The 27,477-nt window shown below is 43.8% G+C and overlaps 1 gene segment (V, D, J or C); it reads right to left on the bottom strand.

Moving 5' to 3' along the window:
• Positions 1-24,833, bottom strand: part of LOC139235587 (Ig heavy chain C region-like) — a 130,719-nt gene extending 105,886 nt beyond the window's left edge. Inside the window, 1 exon segment of the C gene segment in view lies at positions 24,682-24,833. Coding sequence covers positions 24,682-24,833 — 152 coding nt within the window.
• Between the last annotated feature and the right edge of the window lie 2,644 nt (positions 24,834-27,477).

Below are 27,477 nucleotides of genomic sequence, written 5' to 3'. Positions count from 1 at the left end.
CCTTATCCGTAAATTTTGTCCCCTGGTTCTGGACTTCACCAACATCGGGAACATTCTTCCTGCATCCAACCTGTGCATTCCCGTCAGAATTTTACGTGTTTCTATGAGATCCCCTCTCATCCTTCTAAACTCCTGTGAATACAGGCTCAGTCGACCCAGTCTCTCCTCATATTTCCGTCCTGTCAACCCTGGAATCAGTCTGGTGAAGCTTCGCTGCACTCCTTCAATAGCAAAAACGTCCTTCCTCAGAATAGGAGAACAGAACTGAACACAATATTCCAGGTGAGGCCTCACCAAGGTGCTGTACAACTGCGGTAAGACCTTCCTGTTCCTATTCACAAACCCCCTAGCTATGAAGGCCAACGTACCATTTACCTTCTTCACCAACTGCTGTACGTGAATGCAAACTTTCAATGACAGACGTACCATGACACCCAGGTCTCGTTGCAACTCCCCTTTTCCTAATGCCCCGCCATTCAGATGATATTCTGCCTTCGTGGTTTTGACACCAAAGTGGATAACCTCACATTTATCCACATTATACTGCATCTGCCATGCACTTGCTCACTTACCTAACCTGTCCAAGTCACCCTGTCGTCTTTTAGCATCCTCCTCACAGTTCAAACCGCCACCCACCTTAGTTTTATCTGCAAACTTGGAGATATTACACTCAATTCCTTCATCTAAATCATTGATGTATATTGTAAATTGTTGGGGTCCCACCACTGAGCCCTGCAGCACCCCACTAGTCACTGCTTGCTATTCTGAAAAAGACCATTTATTCCGAATCTCTGCTTCCTGTCTGCTAACCAGTTCTCTATCCATGTCAGTACATTACACCCAATACCATGCACTTTAATTTTGCGCCCCAATCGCTTGTGTGGGACCTTGTCAAAAACCTTTTGAAATTCCAAATACACCACATACACTGGTTCTTCCTTGTCTACTCTATTGTTACATCCTCAAAAAATTCTAAAAAATTTGTCAAGCATGATTTCCCTTTCCTAAATCCATGCTGACTTGTACCGATCCTGACAATGCTTTCCAAATGCGTTGCTATTTCATCTTTAATGATTCATTGCAACATTTTCTCCACTACTGATGTCATGCTAACCGGTCCATAATTACCCATTTTCTCTCCCCTCCTTTGTTAAAAAGTGTTATTACATTAGCTACCCTCCAGTCCATATGAATTGATCCAAAGTCGATAGACTGTTGGAAAATGATCACCGATGCACCCACTATTTCGAGGGCCACTTCCTTAAGTATTCCAGGATGCAGACTATCAGACCCCGGGGAATTATCGGCCTTCAATACCATCAATTTCCCCAACACAATTTCCCGCTTAATAACCTTCTCACTCGACCCTCGTTCCCCCAGTATTTCATGAAAGTTATTTGTATCTTCCTTCTTGAAGACAGAACCAAAGCATTTGTTCAACTGGTCTGCCATTTCTTTTTCCCCATTATAAATTCACCTGAATCTGACTGCAAGGGATCTACGTTTGTCTTAACTAATTTTTTTCTCTTCATCTATCGATAGAAGCTTTTGCACTCAGTTTTCAGTTCCGACTGAAAACCCCTAGTTCTAATTCTAGTCTCCCCTATTAGTGGAAACATCCTCTCTGCATCCACTATGTCAAGCCCCCCATAATCTTATACGTTTCGATAAGATCACCTCTCATTCTTCTGAACTCCAATGAGTAGAGGCCCAATCTACTCAACCTTTCCTGATAATCAACCCCTCATCTCCGGAATCAAGCTTGTTAACCTTCTCTGAACTGCCTCCAAAGCAAGTTCATCCAGTCGTAAATATGGAAACCAAAACTGCACACAGTATTCCAGGAGTGGCCTCACCAATAACCTGTACAACTGCAGCAAGACTTCCCTGCTTTTATACTCTATTCCCTTTGCGACAAAGTCCAAGGTTCGATTGCCTTCTTGATCACTTGCTCTACCTGCATACTAATATTCTGTGTTTCTTGCACAAATGCCCCAGGTCCCGCTGTACTGCGCTTTGCAATTTTTCTTCATTTAAATAATATCTTGATCTTTGATTTTTTACCGCCAAACAAGCACTAAAGGGAAACATCTTAGAATAAGGGGCAGCCCACTTAAAACTGAGATGAGGAGGAATTTCTTCCCTCAGATGGCTGTAAATCTGTGGAATTCGCTGCCTCAGAGAGCTGTGGAAGACAGGGCATTGAATAAATTTCAGACAGAAACACACAGTTTCTTAAACGATAAAGGAATAAAGTGTTATGGGGAGCGGACAGGTAAGTAGACCTCAGTCCATGATCAGATCAGCCATGATCTTATTGAATGGCGGAGAAGGCTCGAGGAACCGTAAGAACATAAGAAATAGAAGCAGGAGCAGTCTATTTGGCCCCTTGAGCCGGCTCCGCCATTTAATAAGATCATGGCTGGTCTGCTGCTAGCTCAGCTCCATTTCCCTGCCCGCTCCCCATAACGCTTCACACATTTATCATTCAAAAATCAATCTAACTCCAACTTTTAAGTCGTAGCAGGGTATTTAGAAAATCATAATTGCAAACAAGCAGCATAAGCATGGTTTTATGAAATGGAAATCGTGTTTGATAAATTTATTAGAGTTATTTGAGATATAACTGGCAAGGTGGATGAAGGGGAAGTGGTAGATGGAGTGTATTTGGATTTCCAAAAGGCATTCGATAAGGTGCCATATAAATGTTACTGTGCAAGATAAGAAGTCATGGTTTTGGGGGTAATAAGGATGGAGGATTTGCTCACTAACAGAAAACAGGGTTGGGATAAAATGGTCATTGTCAGGTTGACAACTGTAATTAGTGAGGTCCCACAGGGATCAATGCTGGGGCCGCAACTATTTACAATCTATATTAATGACTTGGATTAAATGACAATGTAATGTTGCCAAATTTGCTGATTATACAAAGATGGGTGGGAATGCAAGCTGTGAAGAGGACACAACGAGTCTGCAAAGGGATATAGACAAGCTCAGTGAGTGGACAAAAAAATTGGCAGCTGGCGTATAATATGGGAAAATGTGATGTTACCAACTTAGGTAGGAAGAATAGAAAAGGAAAATATTGTTAAATGGAGAGAGACTACATAAGAACATAAGAAATAGGAGCAGGAGTAGGCCATACGGCCCCTCGAGCCGGCTCCGCCATTTAATATAAAGGGTCCGCGACCTTTCTCAAGGCCTCAAAGGGGCACACGGCAACTTTCAGCTTTCAGTCCTCTTCCACCCCTTTATTTTTACACCAGACCTTGCTTCTGTTGTTATCTCTTCCCGATGTTATTCTTAAGCCGGATCCCATTTCTGCTCTCGTAACACTTCACTGCATGCATCTATTACACAAGAACATAGGAACACGAGGAGAATGTTCTGGCCCTCAATCCTGTATCTATAGCGGAATCAACCTTGTGAACCTTATCTAAACTTCTTCAAAAGCAAGTATATCATTTTATAAATATGGAAACCAAAACTGTACGCAGTATTCTACGTTTGGCCTCATCAGCCGTAGCAAATTTTCCCTGCTTTTTAATCCATCACATTTGCAATAAAGACAAAGATTCCATTGGCCTGCCTGATCACTTGCTGTACCTGCATACTAACCTTTTAATTGAAGAGATAATGGCTGATCTGCATCATCATTCCATCTATCCTTTTGTCCCCATATCCCTTCATACCTTTAGTTAGTAATAGTTTATCTATCTCAGATTTAAAATGCTGAATTGACCCAGCTTCTACTGCTGGTTATGAGAGAGAGTTCCACACTTCTACCACCCCTGGTGTGAAGACGTGTTTCCCAACTTCTCTCCTGAATTATAACACTCGGCCCTGATGTGCGCACACTGATATATGTTATCCTATATTTGTTTCGTTGCACTAGACACAGCCTGTGTGATCATCACGCTAGATCCAGCATTGTGTTCAGCATTACATTAGAGTCTGCCTCTATTATTATTGGATCACACACTGTCTTTCTTACTCACAAGGTGGGCCATGCTTTTGCTGTTATTACTCTTGACACTGCCTCCACTCTTAGTGTATGAGACCCTGTTATGGAATTATTACACGAGACCCAGCCTCTGCTATGATTGGAAAATAACCCGCCCCTGTTATTCCAGTTCTGGTGCACGTTCTATTATTATAATCATAATACTAGTTGTTTCTAGTTTTCCAATCTGCCCTGCCTCAATTATTACTGCACCAGACCATTGCCAGAAACTGGTGGAAGATGTTGGATATAAAATCGTGAGGGTAGCAGTCAATTTCTGCGCAGATTAGCAAGTGTTTCATCCTTTTTCCAATCGAGGAAAATAAGTGGCACTGCTGCACTGGGGATGGGGGAAGGCGGTGGGGAGTGGAGGAAGGAGAGTGGAAGCTCTATAATGGTAGGGGATTCGAAGTTAGGAGAGCAAATATGCGTTTCTGCAGCCACAAACATGACTCCAGGATGGTATGTTGCCTCCCTCGTGCTTGGGTCAAGGATGTCATCCAGCGGCTGCAAGACATTCTGGAGGGAAAGGGTAAACAGCCAGAGGTCGTGGGCCTTATCGATACTAATGACATAGGTAGAGAAAGGGATGTGTTCCTGCAGGCAGACTTTAGGAAGCTGGGAGAGATATTAAAAACAGGACCACAACGATTACTGTCGGAGCCACGTGCAAGTGAATACAGAACTAGGATAGAGCAGATGAATACCTCGTTGAAGCGATGGTGCAGGAGGGAGGGCTTTAGATTGCTGAGGTATTGGGACCTTTTCTGGGGAGGTGGAACCTGTACAAGCCGGACGGGTTTCAGCTTGAGAGAGCCGGGACCAATATCCTTCCGTGGGGTGTTGACCTGAAATATTAACAATGTTTTGCTCCACAGATGCTGCCTGACCAGCTTAGATTGCTAGCATTTTCTCTTTTTATTTCAGATTCCAGCATCCGCGGTATTTTGCTTTTATAAATGTTCTCAACTGGCGAAAGTCAATTTTATTAAACTAAATGTGATTTAGCCAAGGTGGACTGGAAACAGCTACTTGAAGGTAAATCCGTGTCAGAGCATTCAAGGAGGAGATCCGGAGGGTTCGGACTAAATATCTTCCCTCAAAGGAAATGCTTGCGACTAACAAATCTCGAGCCCGCAGGATGTCAAGTGACATACAGGGTAGGACAACGAAAAAAACGGGAGGCTTATGGCAGATACGGAGGGATCAATGCTGCAGAATCCCTAGAGGGGTATAGAAAGTGTAGGGATTAATTTAAAAAGGAAATTAGTAAAGCAAAGAGAGAGCAAGAAGATTCAAGGAAAATCAAATATGTTTTATAAATACATTAGGAGCAAGAGGATAACTAACGAAAGAGTGGGGCCTATTAGATAACCGTAAATGTGCTCTGTGTGCGGAGGCAGAAGAAGTTCTTAATGCACATTTTGCATCTGTTTTCACAAAAGAGAGGGGCGATGCAGAAATTGTAATAAGCGAAGAGGAGTGTGAAAGGACCTATTTGCTTTACCAGAGGGGTCAACAACCAGGAGGCAGAGGTGTAAAAAAATTGGTAGGAGGTTTAAAAGGGATTTGAGGGGAAATCTTTGCACGCAGAGGGTGGTAGGGCTATGGAACTCATTGCATGAAAAGGATGGTCGAGGCAGAAACACTCACCACTTTTTAAATGTATTTCGATGTGCACTTGAAGTATAGTAACCTACAAGGCAACAGACGGTGATCTCAAAAGTGGGATTATGTTGGATTGCTCTTTGTCAACCGGCATGGACATAGTTTACTTGCACAAGATAAAAGTTCCGTGGTTGAGGGTAATATATTAGCATGGATAGAGGATTAGCTAACAAACAGTAAACAGAGAGTCGGGATAAATGGTGCATTCTCGGGTTGGAAAACAGTAACTAGTGATTGCCGCAGGGATCAGTGTTTGGACCCAACTAAAATACAATCTATATTAACGACTTGGAAGAAAGGACCAAGTGTAATGTAGCCAAATTTGCTGATGATACAAAGATGGGAGGAAAAGCAATGTGTGAGGAGGACATAAAAAAATGTGCAAAAGAACATAGACAGGCTTAGTGAGTGGGCAGAAATTTGGCAGATGGAGTATAATGTTGCGAAGTGTGAGGTTATGCACTTTGGCAGAAAAATATCAAAGAGCGAGTTATGATTTAAATGGAGAAAAATTGCAAAATGCTGCAGTACAGCAGGACCTGGTGTGCAAGAAACATAAAGGGTTAGTTCGCAGGCACAGCAAGCTATCATCGATGCCAATGGAATCTTCGTGTTTATCGCAATGGTAATGGAGTATAAAAGCAGGGAAGTCTTGCTACAGTTGTACAGGATATTGGTGAGGCCACACCTGGAATACTGCGTGCAGTTTTGGTTAACATTTTTACGAAAGGACACACTTGCTTTGGTGGCAGTTCAGAGAGGTTCACTAGGTTGACTTCGGTGATGAGAGTGTTGTCTTATGAGGAAATGTTGAGTGCGTTGGGCCTCTACTCATTCGAATTCAGAAGAATGAGAGGTGATCTTATCGAACCGAATAAGCTTTTGAGGAAGCTTGAAAAGGTGCATGCAGAGAGCATGTTTCCACTGATAGGGGAGACTAGAAATAGAGGGCAAAATCAAAGAATAAGCGGCCGCCTATGTAAAACTGAGATGAGGAGGAATTTCTTCTCTTAGAGGCTTGTGGATCTGTGGAAGTAGCTGACTCAGAGAGCTGTGGAAGCTGGGATAATGAATAAATTTAAGACAGAAATAGACAGTTTCTTAAAAGATAAGGGCATGAGGGGTTATGGGGAACGGGCAGGGAGTTGGACCTCAGTCCATGATCGGTTCAGCCATGATCGTATTGAATGGTGGAGCATGCTTCAGGGGACATATGGCCTGCTCCTGCTCCTATTCATACGTTCTTATAAGACCATAAGAAAAATAAGCAGTAGCAGTCTGTTAGGCCCCTCGAGCCTGCTCCACACTTTAATAAGATCATAGCTGATTTGATCGTGGGCTCAGCTCCAGTTCCCTGCCTGCTCCCCATAACCCTTCACATTCTTATCATTCAAAAATCTGTCTCTCTCAATCTTAAATATATAAGTCGTAGCAGGACATTTAGAAAATCATAATACAATCAAGCAGCATAACCATGGTTTTATGAAAGGGAAATCCTATTTGACAATTTTATTAGCGTTCTTTGAGGATGTCACGAGCAGAGTGGATTAATGAGAACTGATAGATGTAGTTTATTTTGATTTCCAAAAGGCATTCGATAAGGTCTCACATAAAGGTTTCTACGCAAGATAAGAGGTCATGGTGTTGGAGGTAATATGATGGAGGATTTACTAACTAACAGAAAACAGGGTCGGGATAAATGGGTCATTTTCACGTTGGCAAACTGTAAATAATGGGGTGCAACAGGGATCAATGCTGGAACCGCAAATATTCACAATCTGTATTAATGACTTGGATGAATGGGCCGAGTGAAATGTTGCCAAATTTACTGATAATACAAAGATGGATGGGACTGCAAGTTGTGAAGAGGACACAAGGAGACTGCAAAGGGAATAAGTGAGTGGCCAAAAATTGCCACCTGGAGCATAATGTGGAAAAATGTGAGGTTATCCACTTAGGTAGAAAGAATAGAAAAGCAAAGAATTATTGAAATGGAGAGAGACGACAGAATGCTGCGTGACAGAGGGATATTGGGGTCCTTGTACATGAAACACAAAAAGTTAGCATGCAGGTACAGCAAGTAATCAGGAAGACAAATGGAATGTTGACCTTTATTGCAAGGGGGATGGAGTATAAAAGTAGTGAAGTCCTGCTACAACTGTACAGAGTGTTGGTGAGACCACACCTGGAGTACTGCATACAGTTTTGGTCTCCTTATTTAAGAAAATATATACTTGCTTTGGAGGCAGTTCAGAGAAAGTTCAAGAGGTTAATTACTGAAATGAAAGTATTGCCTTATGAGGAAAGTTTGACCAGGTTGGGCCTGTACTCTTTGGTATCTCGAAGAATATGAGGTGATCTTAATCGTGCACATACGATTCTGAGGAGGCTTGACAGAGTAGATGCTGATACGATATTTCCCCTCGTTGGATAATCACGAACTAGGGGGCATAGTTTCAGAATAAAGGGTCACCCATTTAAGACGAAGATGAGGAGGAATTTATTCTATCAGAGAGTCGTGAATCTTTGGAATTGTCTACCACAGAAAGCTTTAGAAGCTGCATCATTGAACATATTCAAGGCTGAGATAGACAGATTCTTGAACTATAGCGGAGTCAAGGGTTGTGGGGAACAGGCAGGAACGTGGAGTTGGGACCAATATCAGATCAGCCATCAGCTGATTAAATGGCGGAGCAGGCTCGAAAGGCCGGATGGCCCACTCCTGTTCCTAGTTCTTATGTTCTTATAAACCAACATTTTGTGTGTGCTTTTTGTGTTCCTCTCAACCAAATGAGAGCTGTTAAACACAGTGGACATTAGGACCCAGCGGCTGCCCAACCGGCAGTGTTGTGAGGTCACGGTTGCAGGCTCAGTCTGACAAAATCCGTGGGTCACGTGAAAGCTGAATGGAAAATACTGCATCAAAAACAATCCTAAACATTAAAAACTGTGAGCAATTGGCACAGGGCAACACAAGTGTGAATTAGTAACATTTAACACACAGAATGCCACTAAGTAGTGCGAAGTGCAGTGAATTGTCAACCTTCAGTCCTGTCCCTCAATCCCAGTCCATTTCTGGGAGATTGTTACAGGATTCACCCCATCCTCTCAACACAAATATTATACACACAATACCAGATCAAAAGGATATTGCCCGCAGATGCTGATAGCTGTTAACAAGAATAAATGCGCTCCGAAGTAAAAATAAATTATTGCATCCTCTTACAGATGCAAAAATATATATTTACGTTTATCAATGTCTATCTATCACCTGTCTCACTATCTAACAGAGACAGTGTATAATTTAATATAAACAGAGACACGTTCTAGTGCAGTAATAACTGAGAAAGGGTCTAGTGTAATATAAACAGAGACAAGGTCTAGTGTAATATAAAGAGAGACATGGTCTAGTATAATATATAAACAGAGACAGGATCTAGAGTAATATAAACAGATAGGGCCAAGTGTACTATAAACAAAGACAGGGCCTAGTGTGATGTAGACAGAGACATGGTCTACTGTAATATATACACAGAGACAGGATCTAGAGTAATATAAACAGATAGGGTCTAGAGTAATAAAACATACAGGGCCAATGTTATATAAACAAAGACAGGGGCTAGTGTGATGTAAAGAGAGACAGGTTCCAGGAAATGCAAACGTCTATGAGTCCATGACTACCTTTCATAATTTTAATCACCTTAGGAATTTTAACTAAGACACAGCCTTGCATAATATAAACAGGTGCATGGTCTAGTACAGCAATAACTATGACAAGATCGACTGCAATATAAACAGGGGCATGTTATAGTGTACAATATTTCAAACATGGTGTAGGGCAGTAATAACTGTGACAGGGCCCAGTGTAATATAAACAGAGAAAGAGTATAGTTTCATATAAACAGAGTCAGGGCCTAGCGTAAAATAAACCGAGATAGAGTCTCGTGTATTTTAAACAGCGATAGGGTCTAGTGTAATGTAAACAGAGACAGGGTCTAGTGTAATATAAACAGAGACAGCGCCTATTGTAATAAAAACATAGACAGGGTCTAGTGTGATGTAAACATCTATGATTCTATCACAACATTTGCTCATTTTAAACACTTCTATAAAATCATCCTATAACCTTCTCCGCTCAATCCCAGTTTCTCTACTCTCTGCATAAGTGAAATACCTCATTCCTGGGAGAATTCGAGTTGATCTATTCTGCACTGTCTTCAAGGCCATGACATATTTCCCAAAGTCTGGATTGAAATTCATTCAATCTCAATTGTTCCGTCACATTATTTCTAAAGATGAAAGCTCTCTTAAAATTGGACTGAGCAGTAATCTGAGTATCAGTAATTATTAATTGATAACGACGATATAACTTGTCCTGACAGTGCAGACGGTGACTTATCTGATCAGCAACAGCAGCCTCTGCTGATTCCTATTTCAATAAGCTCATTCTCGCCACCTGCTGATGATAAACATGTACTGCAGGCACCAGAGTTTTGTTTAAACATGATTATTTAATTCCACACACAATAACTTGCATTTTCCCAGCGACGTTCACGCAGAGGAGTTTCTCAGAGCAAACCACAAGAGGGCTAAGAGATCAGGGGGAGTTAAGGAGACAGGACACACTTAGTGTTATCAATTCTGAGGAGGTTTTCATGGGCAGGTGTGAAGTTTTATAAGAACATAAGAATTCGGAGCAGGAGGCGGCCATACGGCCCCTCGAGCCTGCTCCACCATTCAATAAGACCATAGCTGATCATCTACCTCAATTCCACTTTGCTGCATTATCCCAATATCCCTTGATTCTCCTACAATCCAAAAATCTATCAATCTCAGCCTTGAATATATTCAACGACTCAACATCCACAGTCCTTTGGATTGTGAATTGAAGATTCACAATGCTCTGAGTGACGAAATTCTCTGTCTTAAATGGCCGACCCCTTATCCTGAAATTATGCCCTCTAGTTCTAGACTCTCCAGCCAGGGGAAACAACGTCTCAGCATCTACCCTTTCAACACTCTTCAGAATTCTATATCTTTCGATGAGACCTTCTCTCAGTCTTCTAAACTGCAGATAGCATAGGCCCATTCTAAACAATCTCTTATCATAAAACAGCTCTCTCATCCCAGGAATCAATCCAGTGAACCTCCGTTCCACCAACACCAGGGCAAGTACATGCTTCCTTAAATAAGGGGACTAAAACTGCTGCATTACTCGAAGACGATGGAGTGCAGGTCCATAGAACCCTGAAGGTGGAAGGAAAGGTAGATATAGTGGTTAAAAAGGTAGATGGAATACGTGCCTTTGTTAGTCGTGGCATAGACTATAAGAGCAGAGAGGTTATGCATTAAATCTATAAAACACTAGTAAAACCACCGTGAGAGTACTGCGTTCGGTTCTGGTCACCATATTACAGGAATGATGTGATTGCAAGAGAGAGGGTACAGATGAGATTGACGAAGATGTTTCCTGGACTGGAGAATATTAGCTATGGAGAAAGATTGGATCGGCTTGTGCTATTTTTTTGGAAAAGTGGAGGCTGACTGGAGATTTAATTGATGTGTACAAGATTATAAGGGGCCTAGATAGAGTGGTTGGAAGGAGCTATTTCGCTCAGCAGAATGTTCAATAACCAGGGAGAATAGACGTAAAGTAGAAGGATGAAAAAGGATCGAGGAGAAATGTTTTTTATCCAAAGGGGTGGGGGTCTGGAACTCACTGCCTGAAAGGGAGGTGCAGGCAGAAGCCCTTATCTCATTGAAAAATACTTGGATATGCACGTGAGGTGCCGTAACCTACAGGGCTATGGACCAAGAGCTGGAAAGTGCGATTAGGCCGGATAGCATTATTTCAGCCGGCACAGACACGATGGGCGCAATGGCCTCCCTCTGTGTCATAAACCTCTATTGTTCTGTCACAACCTTTCATCCTTATAATCACCTCAATTAAATCGTCCTTTAACCTTCGCTGCAATCCCAGTTTCTCTCGTCTCTGCATAACTGAAATAGCTCATTCCTGGCAGTATTCTAGTAAATCTCTTCTGTTTCATCTTCAAGGCCTGGACATACTTTCTAAAGTCTGGATTGAAACGAATTCAATCTCTCTTGTTCCGTCAGATTAATTATAAGGATGCTTGCTCTCTTACAATTGGAGTGAGAAGTAATCTCAGTGTTAGTAAATTATTAATTGATAACAATTATATAACTTGTTCTAACAATGCAGCCGGTGACTTATCTGCTGAGCAACAGCGGCCTCTGCATCATTCCTGTTTCAATGAGCTCACTGTCGCCATTTGCTGATGATAAACATCGACTGCAGGCGCCAGAGCTTTTTAACATCATTATTTAACTCCACACACAACAACTTACATTTTCCCAGTGACGTTCGCCCAACGGAATCTCTCAAAGCAAACCACAAGAGGGCCAAAAGATCAGGGGATGTTAAGGGAGAAAGGATTCAATTAGTGTTATCAATTCTGCAGGGGTTTTCATGGTAAGGTGTGACGTTATATAAGAACATAAGAATTAGGAGCGGGAGTGGGGCATACAGCCACTCGTGCCAGCTCCGCCATTCAATAAGATCGTGGCTGATTGTCAACCACAAATCCACTTTGCTGCATTGTCCCCCTATCCCTTGATTCTTCTACAGTTCAAAAATCTATCGATCTCAGCCTTGAATGTACTCAACGATTCAACATCCAGTCATTTGGATTGAGAATTTCAAAGATTCGCAACGCTCTAAGTGATGAAATTCATCCTCTTCTCTGTCTTAAATCACCGACCCCTTATCCTGAAACTCTGCCCTCTAGTTCTAGACTCTCCAGCCAGGGGAAACAACCTCTCAGCATCTATCCTGTCATCCTGCTCAGAATCGCTTATATTTCAATGAGATCTCAATTGCTCTCTCTGTGTTTCCAGATTTGGGTCTTGAGCAACGCGGGCAATAAAACACAAGGAAAATAAAACGGACGGGGGGGAGCGAGTGATTAATAATTTGCTGGTAGGCCGCGCCGCACGATTTAATAAGTTGGGGAACAGCCTCAGGGCCTGAAAGTGATCCAGCGGCCCGTTGTCTGTTCCATCGGACGGCTCCCTTGAGGCTTTTTATCTGTGACAAGCCCGGGTTACGGACAGCCATCTTAGTGCAGGAAAGAGAGAACGGTTCCACTTGCAGCGCAGCCTTCTTCGTACTGGAATGAAGAGTGGGCGGGGCTTCAGGGTCCCAGTGGCCAGGAGAGAAAATCATTGACTCATTGATTTTATTCTCACTCTGCACACGGAAGGGTGAAGAACTGAAACCAACCAGAACAGAGGGAGGGAGAAAACTGGGAGTTCAGGAAAGAAGTGTTGGAGATGGTGCGATAGATTTTGGTTTCTGCTCAGGGAGGAGGGAGAGTGCGTAGGACGGTTTTACAGGTTTGGGGGAACAAGAGAGGAAAGAATGTTCCATAGAAACTAGAATTGTCTGTTCTAAATATCTATCCTATACTTACAGTGATGTATTTTGTAACTCCTTTTACAGCGTATTAGAAGGGGAGGATATGCAGACGGGGAACTCGAACCAAACATCACGGTTAGAGCTGACAGTCTCACTCGATTAATCAGGACCTGGATTTAATCGGCCTGTGAATGTGGAAGGTGAAATATTTGTCTGTTCTTTCTGTGAGAATCCTGGAATGTCACGTCCTGAAATGTTCTGTCGTGGAATCTGAAATAAAAACAGAAAATGCTGATAATCTCAGCGGATCAGGAACATTTGTGGAGAGAAACAGAGTTAATGTTTCAGGTCGATGACCCTTCGTCCGCACTCCCTTCAGAAATGTGTTTGCAATAAAATTATAAAATTTTGCTTCAATCCTAAATTGAGCCTTGGTACAAAATCTACAATTCAGTGACTGAAAGGTTTCACTGATGCACATCTTCAATTAGAGAGTGCTGATTAATCCTTGCTGACAATGCTCACTGACTTGCACATTACACACAGCGGCCCCTCCATTATCCACCAGAAAGAAGGGAAATGGGAATTGGTGGAGAATCAATGTCCCAAATGTTTCCCCTCCGTCTGGTACAGCAATCTCCTTGGCACCGGAATGGAGACAATCCAATTCAAGTAACGGGCTGAGTTCAATCCTTCTGGGCCTGTGGGGTCGGTTCATATCAGACAGGAGGGATTGGTGTCAGTGACTGTGGGGTTGGTTTATATCAGACAGGAGGGAATTGGTGTCAGTGACTGCGTGGATGATTTGTATCAGACAGGGGATTGGTATCAGTGACTGTGGGGTTGGTTTATATCAGACAGGAGAGGATTGGTGTCAGTGACTGCGTGGATGATTTGTATCAGACAGGAGATTGGTATCAGTGACTGTGGGGTTGGTTTATATCAGACAGGAGGGGATTGGTGTCAGTGACTGTGGAGTTGGTTTATATCAGACAGGAGCAGACTGGTGTCAGTGACTGGGGTTGGTTTATATCAGACAGGAGATTGGTGTCAGTCATTGTGCAGTTGGTTTATCAGACAGGAGGGGATTGGTGTCAGTGACTGTGGGGTTGGTTTATATCAGACAGAAGGGGATTGGTGTCAGTGACTGTGGGGTGGGTTTCTATCAGATAGGAGGGGATTGGTGTCAGTGACTGTGGGGTTGGTTTATATGAGACAATCGGTAAGTGTAAGTGCTGTGAAGTCTCTTGCAAGGTTTTGCTCTGTGAACAGTCTGATGGGAAGTTGGGAATGTGGGTAATGGAGACCTCTTGTGTAAATAATTACGCAATCACAGCATTCTTTTCATGCGAAAAGAGAGGTTTCCTCAGGTCTTTACACTGCTGTACCCGCTCTGAGAGTGTTTGTTTGGACAGTGTAGAGGGATCTTTACTCTGTTTCTAATTCGTGCTGTACCTGCCCTGGAAATATTTGATGGGGCAGTGTAGAGGGAGCTTTACTCTGTATCTAATCCCCTGCTGTATCTGCCCTGGGAATGTTTGATGGGACAGTGTAGTGGGAGCTTTACTCTGTGTATAACGTGTGCTATACTTGCCCGGGGAGTGTTTAACGGGGCAGTGTAGAGGCGGCATTATTCTGTTTTCCAAACTGTGCTCTCCCTGCCCTGGGAGTGTTTGATAAGACAGTATGGAGTGAGATTATCTCTGTATCTAACCTGTGCAGTACCTGCCCTGAAATTGTTCGATGGACAGTGTAAAGGAAGTTTTATTCTGTATCTAACATTATCTACCCCTCAACCGCAGCTTCCCAGTTTTCCCTGCGTCATTCCAGCCCGAAGCTCAACAAAGCGACCCCAAGGAAAACTCCAGGATAGGAAGTGAATCAGGGAGAGTCTGTAAATAAAGATACATTGAAGACTAGTTGAGGAGAGCCCCTCACCAAAATTACAGACGGAATATTTATAGCGAACGACAGAGTATTGTGAAGAGGAACGGAGCCAGAGCCAGCACCACCAGGGGAGGAGAGGGAGGCGAACCAGTGAGTGTAGAACTGAACCCAGCCAGGGTCAGCACCAACAGGGGCGGAGATGGAGGCGAACCAGTGAGTGTAGAACTGAACCCAACCAGAGTTAGCACATTTAGTGGAGGAGAGGGAGGGGAACCAGTGAGTGCAGAATTCCCCACTGTGAATGGTGGAATATTTTTCAGGCTGTGTAACTGATTAAAGCTCTTTCCACAGTCAGTGCACTGGAACACTTTCAATCGGGTGTGTGTGCGTGCCTCGGTGCTTCTCCATTCACACTGATGTTTGAAATCTGTTCTCACAAACATAATTGGTCAACATTCCTTCTTCCAGATTCAAAGGCTGTTGGCGTTCAGGTCCTGATTAATCAAGGGACTGTCAGATCGTGAAAAGGTGATAGTTTTGAATTTCTAGTCTGTAAATCTTCCCCTTCTAATAACCTAATAACCTGAAAAAGACTTCGAAAAGTCCACGATAGAAAATCAAAACAGACAATTCTAGCTCCGAAGAAATATTCTTTCCTCTCTTCTTCCGACAAACATGTGATCCAATCAAACAAAAATAAGGCAAAATAAGCAACAAAAGAAAAAGGAACATTCCCAAATAAACCAGAATGTAGTTCCAAGTGTGTATGGGGCACTCTGTACCCTGAGGTTCCACTGGTCGCGGAAGGCATCAAGGAACCAGTGCACACTGCATGCTCCCTCTCCAAGCCCATCCGGGCACCAGCAAGACATAAGACCACAATAATTAGGCACAGGAATAGGCCATACGGCCCCTCGAGACAGCTCCACCAAACAATAAGATCCTGGCTGATATTTGACCATAACTGCACTTTCCTAACCTCTCTCGACATCCCTTCCTTCCCCGCGAGTCCAAAAATCTACTTATCTCATTCTTGACTGTATTCAACACCTCAGCACCCACAGTCCATTGGGATAGATAACTCAAAAGATTTACAATCCTCTCAGTGAAGACATTCCTCCTCATCTCAGTCTTATATGGCCTACCCCTTATCCTGACACTATGCCTCCTAATTCTAGACTATCCAGACAGGAGAAGCAACCTCTCAGCATCCAACCCTCTTAATCTTCCTCGGAATCTTATGTTTCAATGAAATCACTTCTCATTTTTAAACTCCAGAGAGTATAGACGCAGTCTGCTCAATCTCTCCTCATAGGACAATCCCCCTGTCCCGTGAATCAGTCTGGTAAACCTTCGATGCACTCCCTCGAAGGGAAGTATATCCTTCCTCAGATTAAGGAGACCAAAACTGTGCATAGTACTGCAGGGATGCTCTCACCAAGGCCTTTTACAATTGTAGCAAGACGTTTTACTCTTGTACTCGAACCACATTGCAATAAAGGCCAACATGTATTGTTAATTGCTTGCTGGACCGGCATGCCAGCTCGCTGTGATTCCTGTCGAGGACAACTAAATCTGTCTGAACACTAACATTTATTAGTTTTTCACCATTTAAAAAATATTCTGTTTTTCCATCCTTGCTAACAAAGTGAATAACCTCGCATTTCCCCACATGATACTCCATCTGCCACATATCCCTATCCCTCTGCAGCTCTTTGGGTCCTCCTCACAACGTATTTTCCCACCTGGCTTTGCATCTTCAGCAATCCTGTATACATTTCACTTGTTCATGAATATAGAATGTAAGTAGCTGAAGTCAAAGCTTTAACATCCTACTAGTCACAGCCTGCCAACTGGAAAATGGCCCGTTTATCCCGACTCTCCGTTTTCCATCTATTAACCCTCTATCCATACTAATACATACCCCAACTCCATGAGATCTTAACTAGCATTTTTGTGGCACTTCAAATGCGTTTTGGAAATTCTAAAATATTACACCCATTGGTTTCCCTTCATCCACTCCGCTAGGTACATCTTCAGAAAACTGAATAAATGTATTAAACACGGTTACCTTTCATAAAATCATGTTGACTCTGCCTAATCATACCATTTTTTCTATATGCTCTGTTAACACTTCTGTAGTAATGGACTCCAACATTTTTCCAAAGACTGATGTCAGGCTAACATGGGTTGTAGTTTCCGGTTTTCTCTGTCCCTCCTTTCTTGAACGTGGAAGAGAGGCAGGTAGCTAGATTGACCCACCCCTGGTACCCGCCCACCCGGGACCTACTCGTTGCTGTTTGAGCCAGGCCCAAGAGCAGGTCCAGGAGAATAACCTCCGTCTTGCCTTCACCCCTCCGCATCAGGCGGCCAAAGATTAGGAGCACGGGGCCAACGTCTAACCAAGAGTTGATGAGCAGCCCCTTCAGGTAACGACCCAGGGGCTGCAACCTCTCACACTGAATATCTACATGGCCCATGGACTCCCCTCGGCCACAAACATCAGACCTGGGAGCAGGATGAAGCAGAAAAAGCATGCGTATGATAGGTGTCAGGTCGATAATACATCTGAGAGATTAAATAATTAACGTGCAAAAATCGTTGAAGATGGCAGGACAGGTTATGAAAGCGATTAAACAAGCTAACGTGATTTTGGGCTTCCTGAATAGAGGTATCGAGGACAAAAGAGTGGCAATTAAGATGAACCTATATAAAACATTGGTTCGGCCTCAACTGGAGTAGTGCGTCCAAATCTGGGCACCGCACTTTAGGAAGGATATGAAGGGTTTAGAGAGGGTGCAGATAAGATATATGAGAATGGTTCCAGGGATGAGGGCCTTCAGTAACGTGGATAAACTTGAGAAGCAGAGGCTGTTCTTCTTAGAGCAGAGAAGATTTGATAGAGGTTTTCAAAAACATGAGGCATTTGGACAGAGTCGATCGAGAGAAACTGTTCCCATTGGCGGAAGGGTAGAGAACCTGAGGACACAGAGGTAAGGTGATTGTCAAAACAACCACAGGCAATATGAGAAAAAAAGTACTTACACAGCGAGTGTGCAGGATCTGGAATGCACAGCCTGAAGGCATGGTGGAGGCAGACTCAATCATTGCTTTCAAAAAGGAGTTGGATATGTATCTGAAGGAGAGGAAGTTTTAGATCTACGGGGAAAAGGCAGGTGAGTGGGATTAGCTGAAGTGCTCTGGCAGAGAACCGGCACGTGTTTGACAGGCCGAATGGCCTCCTTCTGTGCTGTAACCATTCGATGATTCAAACGACACCCAGCTCTACCTCACCACCACGTCTCTCAACCCCTCCACAGTCTGTAGGTTGTCAGACTACTTTTACAACATCCAGTACCAGGTGAGCAGAAATTTTCTCCAATTAAATTTGGGAAGACTGAAGCCATTGTCTTTTTTCCCCGTCACAAACTCCATTCCCTAGTCACCGACTACATTCCTTTCTCTAGCATATGGCCGAGGCTGAACGAGACTGTTTGCAAACGTTGTGTCATATTTGTCCTAAAATGAGCTTCCGAGCACACATCCGCAGCTTAACCAAAACCAACCATTTCCACCCCCATAACATCGCTCATCTCTGCTCCTGCCACAGCTCATCTGCTACAGAAGTCTTCAACCATGCCTTTGTTACCTCTAGAATTGACTATTCAAACACACTCCTGGTTGGCCTCCCATGTTCTACACTATGTAAACCCGAGGTCATCCAAAACTCATCAACCCATGTCCTAACTCGCAACAAGTCCTGTTCACCCATCATCCGTGTGACCTACATTGGCTCCCTGGTATGCAACGTATCAATTTCAAAAGTCCCATCAATATTTACAAATCCCTCACTGGCTTCGCCCCTCCCTATCTCTATAATCCCCTTCAACATCAGAAGTCCAACCCCCTGCTAATATATCTATGTTTCTCGAATTCTGCCCAATTGCGGATCCGTAATTTTAATCGCTTAAACACCAGTGGTCCTGCCTTCTGCTGCCGAGGCCCAAAGCGCTAGAACTCCTACCCTCTGCAGGTAGTAGATTTAGAGGGGATTTGAGAGGAAATGTCTTCACCCAGAGGGTTGTGGGGATGTGGAACTCACTGCCTGAAAGGGCGGTAGAGGCAGAAACCCTCACCATATTTAAAAAGTACGTGGATGTGCACTTGAAATGCCATAACCTACAGGGCTATGGACCGAGAGGTGATGTGTGGGATTAGGCTGGAGAGCTCTTTGTCGGCCGACATGAACACCATCGGCTGAAATGATTCCTTCCATGCTGTAAATTTCTGTGATTCTAAATCTCTCTGCTTCGGTGTCAAATTATTTTCTAATAACGCTCCAATGTAGCGCCTTTCGACGATTTACTATGTTGAAGGCGCTATAGAGACATAGAGACATAGACAATAGGTGCAGGAGAAGGCCTTTCGGCCCTTCGAGCCTGCACTACCATTCAATATCATGGCTGATCATTTTCTCAGTATCCCTTTCCTGCTTTTTCTCCATACCCCTTGATCTCCTGAGCTGTAAGGGCCATATCTAACTCCCTCTTGAATATATCCAATGAACTGGCATCAACAACTCTCTGCGGCAGGGAATTCCACAGGTTAACAACTCTCTGAGTGAAGAAGTTTCTCCTCATCTCAGTCCTAAATGGCATATCCCTTATCCTAAGACTGTGTCTCCATGTTCTGGACTTTCCCAACATCGGGAACATTCTTCCCGCATCTAACCTGTCCATTCCCATCAGAATCTTATACGTTTCGATGAGATCCGCTCCCATCCTTTTAACACTCAAGACCCAATTGATCCAGTCTCTCCTCATAGGCTAGTCCAGCCATCCCTGGAATCAATCTAGTGAACCTTCGCTGCTCTCCCTCAATAGCAAGAACGTCCTTCTTCAGATTAGGAGAGCAAAACTGAACATAATATTCCAGGTGAGGTCTCACCAAGGCCCTGTACAACTGCAATAAGACCTCCCTGCTCCGATACTCAAATCCTCTAGCTATGAAGACCAACATACCATTTGCTTTCTTCACTGCCTGCTGTGACTGCATGCCAACTTTCAATGACTGTTGAACCTCCCCTTTTCCTAATCTGCCGCCATTCAGACAATATTCTGCCTTCGTGTTTTTGCCCTCGAAGTGAATAGCCTCACATTTACCCACACTATACTGCATCTGCCATGCATTTGCCCACTCACCAAACCTGTCCAAGTCACTCTGCAGCCTCTTAGCGTCCTCCTCACAGCGCACACCGCCACCCAGTTAAGTGTCAACTGCAACCTTGGAGATATTAGACTCGATTCCTGCATCTAAATCAATAATGTATATTGTAAAGAGCTGGAGCCGCAGCACTGAGCCCAGCCGCACTCCACTAGGCACTGCCTGCCATTCTGAAAAGGATCCGTTCATCCCGAATCTCTGCTTCCTCTCTGCCAACCAGTTCTCTATCCACGTCAGTACATTAGCCCAATACCATGTGCTTTGATTTTGCACACCATTCTCTTGTTTAGGACCGTGTCAAAAGCCTATTGAAAGTCCAAATACACCACATCCACTGGTTCTCCCTTGTGCACTCTACTATTTACATCCTCAAAAAATTCCAGAAGTTCTGTCAAGCATATATAAATAGAGGTTACTGTTGTAACTTGTTTTCCAGGTTGCTGTTAGATGCATCTGTTGCCGAGTTTACTGTTGTGAGGTGATGAAGAGCCTGTTGCCCAGCTTACTGTTGTGAGATGATGAAACATCTGTTGCCAGGGTTACTCGACCTCGCGGGCACTGGGACCCTGAAGCCGCGCCCACTCATTGTTCCTGACCAAGGTGGTCGCGAATGCGCCATGACCCCGCCGTTTGCAAGATGGCGGCCATTGACGCCGCAGACCCGGGCCTGTCCCCGGGGGGCAAACCGAGGCCTGTGGGCTGTGATTAAGACCTGAGGCCTACATCGGATCTGTGTGAACCTCCCCGGCCCACCCGCGGACCCACATCCTCGCCCACAATCTCCTACGGCCTCCGGGAAGCATCTGACCCCCTCAAGTTCGGGGCAAGCGCCGGAGCCGCAGCTTCTTGTTCGGAGCCTGAGGCCTACCACGGGTGATTAGAAAGCCTCCCCGCCGTTTTCAGGGCTCCCCTGCGTGCCCGCGACCTCTCCATTCTGGAATCTTCTCTCCTCCTCCGGCCTTTGGGTGGCGCGCGATCCAGGGCATGTGTCTCGGGCCCAGAGCCTGATTGACAGAATCAATCAGATTCCGACCAATGCGGAGCGAGATCGCGGGATCAGTGGGCGGACGGCCAAGGGTGATACGCGCTCGATCGTGCTGACGTCATGAAAAGTGCTGACACCTTGTCGTCAATGCAACTTGGTTCTCCTGAGGGAGGGCGGCTACGCATCAAGGTTGATGACAATCTGTGCTGAACCTTGACCTCCCTTGCTCCCCAGTGCAGACCAAGTGTGATTGCACATTAAAGCTGCTCTCTGTAGGGGTTGTCAGCTGATCTAAGCCTGGGCTGCAGTTAGGGAGACTGCAGTTAACCTCAGTGCCCTTGGCTTCTGCTGCTGATCAATGTCCATTCACCCCAGCAGCAAAGGCCGCGTCTGCAACGGGGTCGTTTTTCGGAAGGTGATGCCCCCAAGGTTGAATAGGCTGCCGACAATCACTGCATAACCTCACAGATTAGCTCTTTGGAAGTGCACTGGAAGGCAACCTGTGACTGTGGAACTCCTCACTGTAGAGGAATAGGAGGAAATGTTGATAGGGTCGGAGGAGTCTCGTGTTGAGTTTAAACCCCGACACGGACCAGTTGGGCCGAGTGCCCTGTTTCTGTGCTGCGTATTCTTTGTAATACCTGAAAGGTCAAATCAAGTCAACCAACAACAACAAAAACAAAACTTGTATTTATATAACGCCTATACTGTGTAAAACATCCCAAGGAGTTTCACAGAATATTATAAGACAACTACTTGACCCCAAGCCACATAGGCAGATATTAGGACAGGTGACCAAAAGCTTTGTCGCAGATATGGGTTGTAAGGAACATCTTAAAAGAGGAATGAGAGGGGGAGAGGTTTAGGAAGAGAGTTTCAGACCTTGGGGCCTAGACAACAGAAGGTTGAGTGATTATCATCAGGGATGCTGAAGAAGGCAGAATTAGATGAGTGCAGATATCTCAGGGGTTGTGGGGCTGGAGGAGATTATAGAGATAGGGAGGGGCGAGACCATGCAGGGATCTGAAAACAAGCATGAAACTTTTGAAATCAAGGTGTTGCTTAACCGGAAGAATGTAGGTCAGCGATGCTCCCCCAGCATTCTAGGCACACAAGCCTTCCCTCGATCACCTGGACCTTGCTGCCTGCGATATTTCATCCTGTGTCCTCGCATCCACTTGCCTCTCCAAGAACAAAAATGAAAAATAGCACCGCTCTGTGAGAGATCTTCCCTCCACAGGTCAAACTTAGATTATTTGAATTACATTTCCCTTCCCGAATGCTTGAGCAGCAACTCCTATCTATTTAGCTCGTCAGTTTTATTTTCACAATAACCTGTATCCAGTCTTTGTGAGTTAACAATACAAAAAGTACCTGCAATTCGTTTGCAGCAAGTCCATTCTCTTCCCCCTCGAGCAATCTGTCGTGGAAGATAACACATGACTCAAAATCATTCATTCCAAGCATTTGTTTTGAAAGTCTTAAGTTCAATTTTGTTACCATTCTGTGGCATTCAAGATCCATTACTGCAGTTAAAATTTGAACGTTACAGGATTTCGTCTCTTTTGTTCAAGCGAAGTTCAAGGACCTAATATTCCGGATATCGATTACTATGATGGGTGGAAGATGCATGTAATAATTTTTCTCTGTGCAATTGATTTGCAAATATTAAGAATGATGTGCTTTGTACATACGCACATACACACACACATATATATCATACACAGATATATACATACACACATATATACATATTTATATACATAAAGGGACAGGGACTTCCCTTTCTCTGCCTCTTTAAAGTTAACGGGACAGTCCAGTTTATCTTGTGGTGTTAGAGGACTTCACTAACAGAGCTCCCATTAACAGTCGCTCCCTTCTGTACTGTGCAGTGATTGTAAAGCTGTCTGTTTCAGTAACTGAGCCTTTCTAAAATGTCTCACTATTTTTGATGATCCATTTAACGTGTTTGTCTCATTTGGAAAGAGTTCAGAATTGCGCAATGTGACGAAGGTTTCAAACTATTCCGTTCTAACCATCCCCCAACCCCCCAAATTTTAGAACACCGCATTACTGACTGGGAAGGTCCCAAGTTCGATCCTTGATCTGGGCTTTTGGTTGAGCTCAGCAATTCAGAGGTTATAATTGTCCACAGTACAACTGGGAAGTGTATGGATGTCATTTGAGGACAGGATTTGAGGCTGTGATGCCTATCACAGGGGAAATCCTGCTGGCGCTCACTGAATCGACTGACCGTGAGGCACTCGATGTTAACTAATGTCTGTTGCATTGCACCCAGCCCGATTCAGCACTTTCTGGAGATAATAAAGCTCAGGCGATTAAATGAATGTTGATTTTAGACAGTGAATATCTAGAATAAGGAAGTTACAGCTTATGAGGGACAGGAGGGGAAAGAATGTTCTATAGAATTGAGAATTGCCTGCACTGAATTTATATCCTGTACTTACAGTAACAACATTTCTAACCACCATTTATTTGCAGGATATTAGAAAGGGTTGATCTGCATCTGGGAAACACAATTCAGACATCGTGTCAAGATTTGACAGATTCCCCGGATTGATCAGTATCACTTTTTCAGCCATTGTAAAAACACCTTTCACAGCGGGGAGAAACAGGACACATGTTCAGTGTGTGGTGCACCTTCAAACAATCGTTCAGCCTGTGAGACTCGTGAGCCCACATAAATCAACACTGTGAACGTGGGACAGTGGGAATGGATCCTGTTGCGCGTGGAAAGTGATTCAGTCGCTCATCTCACCAACTGACGTTCGAGGTGTTAGATAACAGACATTCTCCTGTGAATATAGAGCTGGGTTATTGGGCCGTGATGTGTTTACTTGTTCATCTTGGTGACTCTAAACCTTTGCCAATTATTTCATGTGACTGGTTTACATGTACATATGTTTTAAAATACATTTGCTGAGTGGATTCAAATTTAAATTGAAACCAGGTTTGCAGGCGTAATGCTCCATTTACACATCGAAGGTGAGAGAGATGCTGAGGGGCACACACAAAGTCCAGTATCTGAAAGTGAGTAACAGACTGGCTTTTGTGTTTAGTAATCCCGGATATGTTAATGATACATTCCCTCGATACCAATTCAAGGAGAGGCAATCTGGAAGGTATAGGGAACTGGGACTTGTTCCGGAGAATAACCGATGGTAAGAGAACTGTAATAATCCAATGTTAGAGAGGAGAAAAGGCCCAAAATGGAGTTGTCAGTAACAGGACATCTCTTATCTTGGAGACATCAAATATCGACACATTCTGTTATTTGAAATATGAAACTATTAAACTCCAATCCAGTTATATGGGTTATTAGCATCAGCAGAAACAAACTCCAACTAATACAACAAATATGATTCAGTAAGGGTGCGATTAATAGCAGCAAAAGCAATATAATCCAAACCCTGCAGTCACTAGTGAACTCACTGGTGTCTCAGCAGGTGGGATTACCGAGTGAATCCCTTCCCACACTCGGAGCAGGTGAATGGCCTCTCCCCGGTGTTAACTCGCTGGTGTGTCAGCGTGTTAGATGAATAAATGAATCCCCTCCCACACTCAGAGGAGGTGAACGGCCTCTCCCCGGTATGACTGTGACGATGCATTTTCAGCTTAAAAGGTTGGGTCCAGTTCCACACCCGCTGTGTGCAGACTTAGAATAAAATCAATGAGTTGCTGAATCTCTCCGCTGGACAATGGATTTTTCTGCTGGCCCAATAGGTTGAGCCCGGGCTGGACCAATATGTGAGCCGGGGCTGGCCCAATAGGGTGAGACGGGCTGGCCCAATGAGGTGAGCCTGGGTTGGCCCAATTCTATGAGCCCGGGTTGGGTCAACAAAGTGAGCAGGGCTGGCCTAAGGTCACCAGAAAACAATCAGCACAACAAGGCTCCCTTTCAGGGACCACTGACCTGGGCACAAACATGTGTCTAATCAAACTGACAGACACCCTGAAGCACCGTTCACCTATTGTCCCTGCCTTGTCGAAGCTCCGAGTAGAACGTTTGCTTTCGGGGGCTTGAATTGGACATATGGACAGCCGAATATGTAGAGTACACTCCATAATGCCTCACGGTTGACTGTGTCAAAGGCCTTGGTCAGGTCAAAGAAGTTTGAACCAACCCCTCAGTCACTGACACCATCTCCGCCCATGTGATCGAAACCAAACCTTGTCACTGACACCGAGTGGACTGGGTAAATATGTTAAAGGGTAAGACTGTTGAAATGCAATGGCAAACATTTAAGGAGATATTTCATAACTCTCAGCAAAGATTTAATCAAGTGAGTAATAAAGATGCTAAGAGAAGGATGAACCATCCCTGGCTAACTAAGGAAGTAAAGTATGGTATCAAATTGAAAAAGTCATACAATGTTGTGAAGAACAATGGAAGGCCAGAGGATTGGTGAATTTTTAGAAACCAGCAAAGGACGACTAAAAAAATGATAAAGACAGAGAAGGTAGCAGATGAGAGCAAACTAGCAAGGAATATGAAAACAGACAGAAAGAGCTTCGACAGGGATATAAAAATGAAACGAGCAGCTGAAGTAAACGTTGGTCCCTTAGTATATGAGACTGGAGAATGAATAATGCGAAACACGGAAATGGCAGAGACTTAAAAAAATTATTTTGTATCGGTCTTCACGATGGAGGGCAGCTAAAAACTTTCCAATAGTTGATGACCAAGGAGCTATTGCGGATGGGGGGAGGTGAGCGGGGGAGGAATCACTATCACTCGAGTTAAAGTACTAATCAAACTAATAGGACTAAAAGAGGGACAAGATCGCTGGACTTGATGAAATGCATTCTAGGGTCTTTAAAAAGTGACTGCTGAGATGTGGATGCATCGGTTGTATTCTAACAAAATACCTAAATTCTGGAGAGATCCCAGTGGACAGGAAAAACGCAAATGTAACACCCCTAATTAAGAAAGGAGGGAGACAGTGACCAGGAAGAAGTTAGCCTGCCATCTGTCAATGGGAAAATATTGCATTCCATCATTAAGGAAAAGTAGCATGACATTTAGAAAATCATGTTGAAGTCAAGCAGAGTCAGCATGTTTTTATGAACGGGAAATCATGTTGAAAAATATCCTGGAGTTGTTTGAGGATGTAACGAGCGGAGTGAATAAAGGAGAACCAGTTGATGTACATTTGGATTTCCAGAAAGCATTCCATATGGTGCTACACAAAAGGCTGCTGCACAAGATAAGAGCTCATGTTGGGGTAATATATCAGCGTGGATGGAGGATTGGCAAACTAACAGAAAACAGAGAGTCGGGATAAATGGATAATTTTCAGGTTGGAAAACTGTAACTAGTGGAGTGCCACAGAGATCAGTGCTGGAGCTTCAACTATTAACAATTTATATCAATGACTTGGATGAAGGGACCGAGTGTAATATAGTCAAATTTGCTGATGATGTAAAGATAGGTGGGAAAGCAAGCTGTGAGGAGGACGCAAATAATCGACGAAAGGATATCGACAGTGAGTGGGCAAAAATCTGGCAGATGGACTGTAATGTGGTGAAATGTCAGCTTATCCCTTTCGCAGTACAAATAAAATAACACATTATTATTTAAATTGGGACGATTGCAAAATGCTGTAGTACAGAGGGACCTGGGGGTTCTTGTACATCAAATGCAAAAATGTAGCATGCAGATAATGCAAATAATCAGGAAGGCAAATGGTATGCTGGCCTTTTTTTGCAAGGGGGATTGAGTATAATAGTAGGGAAGTCCTCCTACAAATGTACAGGGCGGTAGTGAGAGCACACCTGGAGTACTGCACATAGTTTTGGTTTGGAATTGTCTGAATTCCCGTGCCGAGGGAGTTGCTACACCAGATGAGGGGCACCATTTGTGGACACTGATTCCCCACCAATTCCCATTCCCCTTCTTCTGGTGGATAATGGAGGAGCCGTTGTGTGTAATGTGGAAGTCAGTAAGAATTGTCAGCAAGCTCTTTCTAATTGGAGATTATATTCAGTACACACTTTGAAACTATTGTAGATTGTGAACCAAAGATCAAGATAGGATTAAAGTAAAAGTTCGTAATTTTATTGTTGGGAGTTGCTGAATTAAGAGGAAAGATAGCACACAATGTTTTAAATGGACACAGCAGCCCCGAGAACACCATCAGCAATATATCCAAAATATTAAGATCCAGTCCACTTTCAGAGTTATTATCAGCAAAAACAAACCCAACTTTGAGAATGAACATGGTTCAGTCGGGATGTGATTAACAGCTGAAA

Source organism: Pristiophorus japonicus, chromosome 23 (assembly GCF_044704955.1).
Source record: "Pristiophorus japonicus isolate sPriJap1 chromosome 23, sPriJap1.hap1, whole genome shotgun sequence".
Lineage (NCBI taxonomy): Eukaryota > Metazoa > Chordata > Chondrichthyes > Pristiophoridae > Pristiophorus > Pristiophorus japonicus.
The sequence above is the reverse complement of the archived record's forward strand: the minus strand, read 5'-3'. Positions and strand labels throughout refer to the sequence as shown.